The sequence below is a fragment of the Colletotrichum graminicola genome, assembly GCF_000149035.1.
Source record: "Colletotrichum graminicola M1.001 genomic scaffold supercont1.76, whole genome shotgun sequence".
Lineage (NCBI taxonomy): Eukaryota > Fungi > Ascomycota > Sordariomycetes > Glomerellales > Glomerellaceae > Colletotrichum > Colletotrichum graminicola.
The window spans coordinates 1-11,216 of NW_007361080.1; the positions used below are offsets into that span (position 1 = coordinate 1).

Genomic DNA, 11,216 nt, shown 5'->3' on the forward strand with positions numbered 1-11,216 from the left:
ATTTACTTATAGCCTAGCTTTATCAGCTAGGTAAAAATCTTCTTAATATACTCTTAATACTATAAAGGTCTTTAGAGAAAATTAAGATATTATCTAAGTAGGTAGTATAAAAGTTATTAAGATGCTTTATTAAGATATTATTTATATGCTACTAAAAAAGTAGCTAGGCTGTTATATAGGCTAAATAGTAACACCTTATATTTATATATACTATAGTAAGTATAAAAGGTTACTAGATATTTAAAGTTAAAGTGTATTTAGATTTTATTAAAGGCTTAGTGAATATTAATCTTTATAAAAATCTTTACTTACTTAATATATAATAAGGTTTTATTAATTAATAAAAGAGGATAGTAGTCCTTTTTTATAAGTTTATTAAGTTTTTAAAAGTCTATATAAAATTATAAACTACTATTATATTTTTAAATAAATAGTATAAGAGTAGCCTAAGGCGTATTCCCTAGCTTAAGCTAACTCTTCTATAAGTTTTTTAAGAGGTACTCTCTTATAGCTTCTAGCTTCTCTAAGGATTATTTATATAATAGGTAATAAGTAAGCTTCTTTTTCTCTCCCTTTATAAGCTTAATCTTATAGTTATAAAGGTAATAAGGGGTAAGCTAGTTACTTATTACTTTACTAAAAATATCCTTATAAGTGTAAAGTAAGATAAAAAGGTTAGTTTTAACTAAATTATATATAGCCTAGTTATTAGCTTATAAGGGGTTATTAGCTAGCTTCTTTTTCTTTTAGGTAATTATTTAATTTAGCTTATAAAAGGAGATAAAACTAAGCTTAATATCTTATCTTTTTAGATTTATCTTAAAAAATACTATATTAATAAATATAAAATAGTTATACTTCTATAGTGTTACTAACTATATAGACCTAGCCTTATAGTAAGGCTATTTAGTAGTATATATAAGTAGAGGAGAACTATTAAGCGCCTTACTTATCTTATAGAGGTTCTTTTTTAAATCTTCCTTATAGGTGTGTTAAAGAATTTATTAAGGTCTTTACTTTTTTATTTTTTACTAGTATTACTAGTAGTTAACCTTAAAGATCTCTTATTAACGTTTAGTATTAATCTAGTACTAAATATTAATAGTCTTAAGGGCGTATAAGTCCTTTATCTCTTTAATAATTATTAGAGGATAAGGCTATTATAAGGACTTAGCTAGCTAGACTAGCTGCTTATAGTATACGTCTAGGTTTACCTTATAGTAAGTAAACTAAATATAACTAAGGATTAAATTATAGTAATTAGTATTAAGTTATAATAGTAAGGTTTATTAGATTACTTAATAGTTAATATATAGGTTTATAGTCTAAGTATACTAAACGTTATTTAATTATTCTCTATTAAACCTTATAGCTAGTATTAGTTTAGGTAAAGTTTAGTAAAAGGTATTATAAAATTTCTTTAGTAAGGGGGTTACTTAGTTACTTATAAAGGTATAGCTATTTACTTTTATATTAAGAAGTGCTTAAAGTTAAATATATATCTATTAAAAGCTATAGTTAACTTTATCTCTAAGGGGTTACCCCTAATAAGATTTTATAAATTAATTAAATATATAGATAACTTTAAATTATCTTTTATACTAGTTCCTAGTAGGGAGTTAGAATTTACTAAGGAACCTAATTTTTTAGCTCCTTTTTATTTTTAGCCTTAGTAACGTCCTTTATATATTACTATAAGTTAATCTTATTAATAGAGGTCTTAGGCTTATAGGGGTAGTTATAGGCTATATAGTTAGTAGCTTTATATCTAAAGTAAGTATTAAAATTATAAAGGCGTTAGTATAAAGTAGTAGGGATCTTATTTTAGTTATTAGTTTATCTACTAGTAGAGGTAGACTTAGTAGTATTTAAAGTACTAAGTAATACTAAAGTGTTAGTAGTATAACTAGTAGTAGACCTATAGGCCTTACTAAACTAGTTAGTAGTAGTATTAGCTAGGGGCTTTATAGTATAAGTAATCTTAATAGTATATTTAGTATACTACTAGAAATTAATTTAGGCGTTTATATACTATTAGATAAGGTTATTATAAAAAGTAATAAAGAGTTTATTATAAAAATATTACTTTTACTATAACTAGAAGAGACTAAAGACCTAGGCGTATTTAGTAAATTTAGATCTCTTTTAGTAAATATTCTTAAAAAACACTATAAAAGTATTAAGTTTACTTTTAGCCTTATCTACTTTAGTAAGGCTAGTGTATATAAATATAAGTTTTATAATAATATCTTTAGTAGTAGTAATAGTAAGGTTTACTTTACTAATTAGAAGAAATACTAGGTTTATAGTGTCTTTACTAATATAGCTATAAACATACTTAAAGTAATAGTCCTAACTTTACTAAAGGTAATTCTTTAAGTAATAAGTAATATATAGTATCTAATAGTTAAACTTTAAATTCTTCTTATTCTTATTATCTTTAATCTTAGTAAAAATAAGGATCTTTAGTAGTTTAGCTCTACTTTTATAATAGTAGGTATTTCTACTAGCTAATAAGAAGGCAGAAGAGTTCTTTTATAAGAACTAAGTTTCTAGGTAAGTAATTTATTATTTTAGGACCTTATTTATAAAGCTACTAGTCTTACTAGGGGTGTTATAATTCTTAAGAACCTTAATTTAATTTATTAAAGTAAAATTAGTAATATAGGCTTTATAAAGCTCTTACTTTAAGGCGTTAACTATATCTTTTTACTTTTTTTAGACTATAAAGACGTCTTATATATAGATATAAAGTTATTTAAAGTTATTAGTATAGTAGCCTATAATAAAGCTTAATTTAAGCTCTAAGTTTTACTAAGTATAACGTAAGGTAAGTTAGTAGTACACCTAACTATATAGATTAGCTAGATTTTCCTTATATAAGGCCTTAAATACTTCTTTAGTAAACTTTCTCTTTTTCTTATTACTAAATAGGGACTAATTAGTAACCTAAGTAAGTATAAGTAGGCTATTAATATAGTACTATAAGTATTTACTATAAGTAGCTTAGTTAGTGTTAGTAAGAAATTATTTAGGGCTTAATTCTTAAAGGTAAAGCATAAGATTAAATTCTTATAAGTCTTTAGCTTTATTATCTAAAAAAAAGGTACTTTATTAATTAAAGGTAAGGTTTTAAGTAAAGGTTATTAATTTAGTATTAAATACTAAAAGGCTACCTCTACTAGTAGATTAAGCTATTTTAGTAATAGGGGGAAAATATAAAGGAGTTTAAGGGTAGCGTTAGCTAATATATAACTAAGCCTAGAATAAAGAAATAAAAAGGAGAGGCTAGGCTAAGGTCTAGTAAGAAAAAAAAGGTTTAAGATATTATACTTTTATCTCTAGAGAAAGTAAAAGTAACTTTTAAATAGTGTTATAGTAGTAATACTATATTAGTTAGATATATAACTATATTTCTTATTATAAGAATTTAAAAGTAAAAAAGAAAAAAATCTACCTTAAGGGGCTAGTAGTCTTACTAGCTATTATATAGCTATTTATTCTATTTATAAGTTACCTAATAGTTCTTATAACTAGGGGTTCTTATCCCCTACTTTTTAGTAGGTCCTTTAGTGCTATAGGGTTTACTAGCTACTAGGGTATAGGTGCACTAACTACTAAGGCTTAGGGCCTTAGCTACTAAGGCGTAGTGTATAGACTACTGTAGCTATAGCGTACTTACTACTAAGGCGTAGGGCATAGACTACTGTAGCTATAGCGCACTTACTACTAAGGCGTAGTGTATACTAGCTACTAAACTACGCTATAACCTTATTCCTGTCTGTATATCCCCTATGTAACCCCTCTAGCTATAACATAATTAATTCTTAGTCCTTAATACTTAATAATAGTAAGATAAATATCTAGGAATTCCTAGATAATTATTAGCCTTTTAGTAAGGAATTATAATAAATATAAAGTAATAATAATCCTACTAATAGATTTACTAAATTATTACTTAATAAGACGCTAAATTAGCTAAAGAATAGATATTCTATTATATAATAAAGACCTTACCTCCTTAGACACTAAGTACGCCTACTAACTATAAAGTATTAAATACTTTTAGGCTTTTAATTTTTATTATATTTTTAAGCTTTTTAGCTACTAGGCAGTATCTAGGCTATTTATAGTAATTTTACTTTACTTTAAAAAGTTACTAGTGTTAGGGTATTTAACTATTTAATAGTAGAGCTAATCTATAGTTACGTAATTTACTATCACGTAACTTACCCTAGCGGCTTACTTACACTACCACAAATACCCACAGCAGCAACCTCTTCTCTTTTTTCCTTAATCATCATCTTCACCCAGCTACCAATAGTTAATTGATACTATTGCGGCTACCTTGATCGCGATCCCTGTGATACCAACAGATTCTTTTAAGATAAGTATTTAAAATAGGTAGGCGCTAGTAATAGTAGTGCATGTTAGTAATAGTAGGGAGGCGCTAGTAACAGTAGGCAGGCGCTAGTAGCAGTGGGCAGGCGCTAGCAGCCAGGTGCTAGTAATAGTGGGCGGGCGCTGGCAACAGTAGGCAGGCGCTGGCCAACATTTTAAACACCATACCGTATCTATATTATCTCTCTGTTTTAAAGAGGGAATTTCTGACTTTTGGACCAGTGCGCCCTGCAGGCTGCCGTACAAGCCGCGGTGAGACAAGCAGCCGGAAAGAAGGTGGAAGGCGTCCACCACCTCTAAACAACGGGTTCTTCTCATACGAGAGTATTCCGTCGGGGGCAAGCAGTAGGTTCTGTCGGCCGCCGAGCTACGATCCAAACATGTAGTTCGTAAACTTGGCAGCGATTGACTTGGAGTGGGAAAACATTCAAATAGCTGGATACTCAGATGGTCTGCTGAGTGGTGCCTATAGCGAGCGGGTGTTCACCACACTATAAGTCAAAGGTACTGTTGATATTTGCGAACACGTTACTGTGTTGAATCTCTGCGTAAAGTTACTGCCAGCCAATAATACCTCTGCTTCTTTCCCGATGCGGCCGACGACGCTTTACGCCAGCTTAAAGCGCCTGTCGACGCAATCACCCTACGGGAGCGTACTACACCTAATATTGTAGTTTTGTTGCCTATTGTCCATCGGTCTATCACTCAACAGTCTTTCCTAGGAAATGCGTTCTTACCAAGCACTCAATATTACTGCTCTTTTACTAGGAAGGTGTCATATGACTAGGAAGGCGTCATATGGCCAGCCTTCCAGCTTAGTGGGTATATTGCCAAGCGACGCCGCTTTCCTGCGTGGCCTCGATTGCGGGTTTAGGAGCGAGGCAGTATTTAGAAGTGCCTCGTGGCGTATTACTACATGGAAGAAATAAGCCACTTACGGTTCCATGAATTGCCATCCAAGTGATAATGCTTTGTGATATAAGGATGAGGGAAGAAAGCTGTGCTTCTAAAGACGGAAGGGAGAACCTGGCTTTTGTATTGTGGAGAAGCAACGATATTGCCATGCATGTGGTGATATTGGTGATGTGTAACTAGGAGAAAAGACTGCTGGCTGGCAAGGTGAAGAAGCTGGTGAAACTGGTAGCAACAGTAGTCACGTGAGTGGACTACACCACCAAGATATACTGTCGTAGAGATAGTATATTTTTGTGATCGCCGAAAATTACCAAACAGGGAACGTCGAGCTACGCGTAAGGGAAGGACGGCTCAAGCGTTCCGGTGTCAGTGGCTTAACGCGCCTTCCGTGGCCTTGGAGTCCTAGCGTCGGCCATGAAGGGAAGAGGAGATCCGCTTCCTCTGGTTATGACTTCTGATGCCGACAGAATCAGGGCCGTTGAGACGGGCTTGGCCGCGAAGGCGGGGCTGATGAAAGTGGGATTTTTGGTAAAGATCACTTGTACGAGAGGAGAGATTGGAGACTGAAAGAAAAGCGTCCGTGGCGGCGATCCGATCCAAAATCCTAAGAACGACGAACGCAGTTGCAGCAGCGCTGAGCTGGTGGTCCATGTCTAGACTATAAAGAAGAGCATTCATGACCACACTTCCGCTCGGCCGACCGTCGCCGGCGCCAGCTTCTGGCCCGACTAGCCGCCGAATAAGCGAGCAACAAATAGCGACGTCCGGCGATCTGTGCGATTACGCCGGCCCACGCAAGACACCTCCTAGCCTATCTACGCCCTTAGGACCCTCTGTTATGATGACTAGCGTAAAGTTTGATGAACTCAGCGGCAGCCAGCCAACAGCCAAGTGCCGATGCAAATCCATCAGTAGTCGAGCGAAGGTTAATCGTGCAACACGGAAACCATGGACGGGAACCACTGCGGCCCTCACGTGATGTATGTGGTCCGAGTTCTTTCAGAATTGGCGAGTAAAGCTACACGCAAGACTTTTGTCCTGCACGCGATGCCGTAGCCGAAGGGACTCGGCCAGGACGACGTTCCAGGGCATGGTGCGACGTCTTTCTGACGTCGCACAGAATCCATGTTAGGATGCAGAGCGCTGCGATGGAGGCTTCGAGATAGAATACTACTGAAGGGATGGGACCTTGCGAGTTGGAGGAGGGCGTGTAACATATGACGACAGAGATTGGCTGGAAGTAGCTTTGTTCATCCGGTGCTCCCCCTATCGCGAGTCTCAGCTGTTATGATTCGGCACGATGATGACAAAAAACAACCTGGAAGCACAGGCATTCCGGAAATTTCCTGCCTTTAAGTTCCAAGAATCCAGACTACTCGGATCACACATGCAAAGGGTGTTGGTTCCGACCGAAGCAGGCCCGAATCCAGGCCACGGCGGTAGCAGTGGGCAACAGCATGTCACACCACGGCGGTCGCTACCGCAGCGGGCCGGCCAGGGAAGGCCAGGAACGTGCGACGGGAAGCAGGGTTGCAGGTGGAAGGAGTGCGGGTACGGTGGTGAACCTTCGCTCCAAACTCGGAGAAAAAAATCAAATTGAGGCTCCCATCGTCAGTTTGCTCGGCCAGGCAGGGGTGGGTTCTGTCGTAAGATGATAGAGATGGGGTGATGGTGATGCTATCAGTAGTAGGCAATCGGACAAAACCGGCGTGGCCACGGGTTGATTCCGAGGGGAGGGCGCAGTGCCAGGAAGACGTTTGGGGGACTAGGTATTGCGAACTCGAACGCGCAAACAATTTGGCTGCCACGTGGGTGAATGTCTGAATGTCGGAGACGCCGTGAAAAGGTTAATACCTCTGCTGATGGTGAAGACGATGATGTTTGGTTACTGGTGCAGAGTTTGAGCAGGAAGCATACTAAAGTGCCTACGGAGTAACCTAAGTCATATCACTCGATAAGTACGGAGTACGTACATACCTACTTCCTTACCTAAGTACACTAGACCTTAGGCAGACTGGCAAAGTTCGTTCTCGGAAGGTGGTTGGTTCCCTCTTGCACCTGTACCTTCCTACCTAGGTACATTATTTGGGAAGGACAACACTCCGTAGTGCTCGTGTTTTTTTTTTCTAGGGAAGGTAAGACCACGTCACGGGCTGCTCGGCAGTTGATGGTCCAGCTACCTATTCGGAGCTCGGCAGTGCCCCGCTGGAATCATCCAACCCTGTCACCGAAATGTCACCGCATCCACCTTCCTCTCCCACCATCATCAACCTTGCGGCGGCCAAATCAGACCAAACCACGAGAATCACGCCAGCCCAGTAGCGCCATCAATAGTTTAAACATCAGACGCGCCTCATCAGCGTATCCCGTAAACAGGAACAAGGTCTTCGTCCCTGCATGGGGACCCACTCCCTAATCAATCGGTCGCCATCTGGCATTCGGTATCTTCATCCCGTCTACGTACGGTCCCAATACGCAGCACTGTCTCCTGTTTTTCGGTTTCCATCTTTCTTCGTCTTTCGCCGTCACCATCACAGCCGCTTTAAATATGAACGTCCAAGACGGGCACTCGAGAGCCTCTTCCGGTCCCTCTTAAACGGCATGAGCCATTGTCCTAAACCGTACCTTTACCAATCCTACAACAACCAATCGCACCATACATCATGTCTGCAATCCGATCCTCAATAGACTCGTTACCTAACGAGGTAAGCCCCTTTTCATGACGTCCGCAGTCCCTTTCAGCTTGGTTCCACGCTTTTACTGACGACTCTCGGCTCCACTAGCTCCTTATCGCTATCCTGTCGACCTTTAACTCTCGTGACCTGCTTCCATTGACCCTGGTAGACCGCCGATTCAATGCCACCGCGACAACCATTCTACAATACCGCCTCCTTCACACTGCCAAGATGGAAGGGCACGAGATGACGCTAGAGAGCTATCACCCTATTGCCAAGCAATCAGCCCCGTCCATGGCATGTCGGTTCATGGGACTCAGTCCCCTGCACCACACTCGGAACCCTGAACAGGACATGAACCTGCGAGACCTATCTCAGCTCTACTCGCACTTCCTTCCCGTTGTATCCGAAGAGACGCGGCGCATGCAGAGAGTATTTAGTCGACGTCGGCCAGGCGTGCCTCTCGAGCAGGAGATTGGCGACGAACCCGTCACTCAAGAACTCATCTTGGATGAAGGCGAGCTTTTCTCCCAGCTTTGCACGTCGACGGGCTTGATCAAGTCTGGCCCTAACCCGGGTCTTCTCGCCAGTCACAGCAACATCACACACGGCGTGGTCCGCGTCTGGAGACACTGGCTAGCCAAGGCGGCTGCCATTAATGCCATCTGCCCGGCCGCAGGGTGCACCGACGAGAGTACGATCCTGTGGGTCGATGCCGCCAAGAACGTCGGGCTCCGCTTCCGCGTCACGGAGGTCACCCAGGAACGTTTGCCCCCCTACCGTGGCTCGGACGAGGACCCGCCAGTTGCATACTCTCTTCACTACCAAGGTAAATTTGATTCGGTCCCTTATGCTTCTTTGCCTCGAAACGAAGCAGCTGACGATGGCATTAGAGTTGCTGGTTCGTACAAGTCATGTCTTGCTAGCCATGGAGAAGGCAGTAGTGCAGGAAGTGATCAACTCAGGTAAGGCCACCATTATTATACCTGTCTCTTAAGAGCATTTCGTCCGGTCGGCCTATATTGGGCCGCATTTGCACACACCCCACACAGCACATATCATACGTTTGGCGACCGATGGCATCAAGTACCTTCACCGGCAGGACTCGAACCGAAAAGTTTCGAGGAAACACTGAATGGCCTTGGTATTGATCCAGCATGGTACGGACCACATCAATCCGCTCGGCTCTGGCCGCGGCCGGCGGGGGATCAATGGGCTGGAGCGGTTATCACACTCTAGCCCGCTACCTCTGTGTCGATCATCCAGCCTCAACTCCAATCACAACAACAACTTCATCAGTGCCAAGACCATATTACTTACTATTTTCCCCTGTTATAGGTTTCGTTATGCAACTCGACGCAAAGAGTATCCGTGCGGTCGAAACCGTGTTGGCGACAACTGCGCTGCTGAGTCCTTTCCTTCCTCAACCAGTGACCGTCATGTGAATGGCGGGACACTCTGGAGCAAATCCGGCGGATCATATATATATATAAAAGGTTCTACATCATGGTCCACAGACTGAGACCAAAACACAACTCCCGAATCGGCATGGGCTATCTGTGGAGGTGAGCCAACGAAACACCTTGCATGGTGCCTTCTTAAGGCACCAAGACCGGCCACTACGTGGAATAGATGCAGAGCGTTGGCGTTTTACGTCGCAAACATGCGACTAGAACAATGGACGAGGGCCATCGATGTCGATCAGGCCAAGGATATTCAGGAAAGGTATACATACCATTGCACCAAGTATGGCGCTTGGCCAACGTTAGACTGGGTTACAACTCGGGAGGAGTTGCTGATGATACAGCGAATGGAAGACGGTGACCGACGACTACAGTTACAAGGCGAGATAGACAGGCTTTGACACTTTTCAACACTTGGACGACATGCTAGTGCCAGGGCATCTAGCGCAGATAATACGTCATGAACTTTGCAATTTTCTTTATCCCTCGCAGGGCACTCTCCATACACTTCCGACCGCTCGTTGTGTGATCGACGGCGTGGGTACGCGTCCCTGCATGACTAATGCTGCTGGATTCGGGCAACATGAAGGAATGTCTGAAAACTCCACACACACACACACACACACAGACCGTTCACAGCTAATCACTGCGTAGTCAATGCTGTTCACTGTCGTCAATTCGTGTTTGTGCTGGTTTGATGTGGAAATGGCCAGCCTCAGAGAATGTTTGCGATGCTATTTCTTCGTGTCAATCAATGGGTCGTCAGCGCCAATTATGTACTGCGAGTGAGCCAACGCCGTCGGACAGCAACAGGCTATGTTCATCTAATTGGCGCCAACCACAGCCATTTGACCAGCATTCCCTGGAAGATATCTCGGAACCTACGGCAGCGTCAATCCACACCACCGGAGCAAGCTAGGGAGGGGCTACGAAACGGCCTGCAACGAAGGGGCCACCCAACCCACAGCGGGAGGACTGATTACCCGCGGCTAGACCGGCCCTCTAGAATCAGGACAATATTGCATGGTTCTCTTGGGGGCAAGAGAGATGCCACGGCTTGCGACAAACCTGAGGGCGTAGGTAGTCGGGAAGCCGCACTTCTGAACAGGAACAAGTCCTGTTAAGGAGCCGACTACCTACTGGTAAACTAACAGGCAAAAAAGACGGCTCGTCGTCGATAAATAATCCATCGTCCCATCACATTGTCTGCCACTGACTGCATCAGTGCGTCGCAACCACACGTAGTACAGTATGTGGGCGAGTCAACCGATGCTACCTCCTTTCAATCTCCATTCCAATGTCAAGAAGATCGAAGTGCATCGAAGTTCCCACGTCCTCTCTTCCGGGGATTTCAAGTTACCTTAATCCGATATCAAGCATCGGATGGCCTGACTAGTTGTAGCCAACCGAATCTGCGATATGCATCAAGCACAGCCTGCGAGGCCAATGAGTTTTTTATTTTTTTGAGCCTCAAAATGCTGTGGGCCTTCTTTGCGAGGCATAGCGTTCTTGGTCGCAGCCTCACTAACCAGCGCATCCATGGCAATAACCAAGAGCCGGCCCTGGCATCAGGACTGTTTCAGCATCTTGTCTGCTTGGCCCAAGCACCGTCCATCACCCATCCATTCCATCGGACGGGAGAACCGTTTGATGGGGCTCGCCACCCTTGCAGACCACGCCTTGTCCAATGATGCCACTGCAGACGTTGGAGACACTGGAGGTGGCCGAACGTGTGGCATTCGCCCGCGTTGATGATGCCTGC

The 11,216-nt window shown here is 41.9% G+C and overlaps 1 protein-coding gene across 1 annotated transcript; it reads left to right on the forward strand.

The window, feature by feature from the left end:
* Positions 1 to 7,979: 7,979 nt before the first annotated feature.
* On the forward strand, positions 7,980 to 8,988 carry GLRG_11133 (F-box domain-containing protein; the record flags this gene model as incomplete). The annotated part of the gene is made up of 3 exons (XM_008101818.1): positions 7,980 to 8,021; positions 8,100 to 8,820; positions 8,885 to 8,988. The coding sequence occupies 3 exons, from the start codon at positions 7,980 to 7,982 to the stop codon at positions 8,986 to 8,988; spliced, it is 867 nt and encodes a 288-aa protein (XP_008100009.1).
* Between the last annotated feature and the right edge of the window lie 2,228 nt (positions 8,989 to 11,216).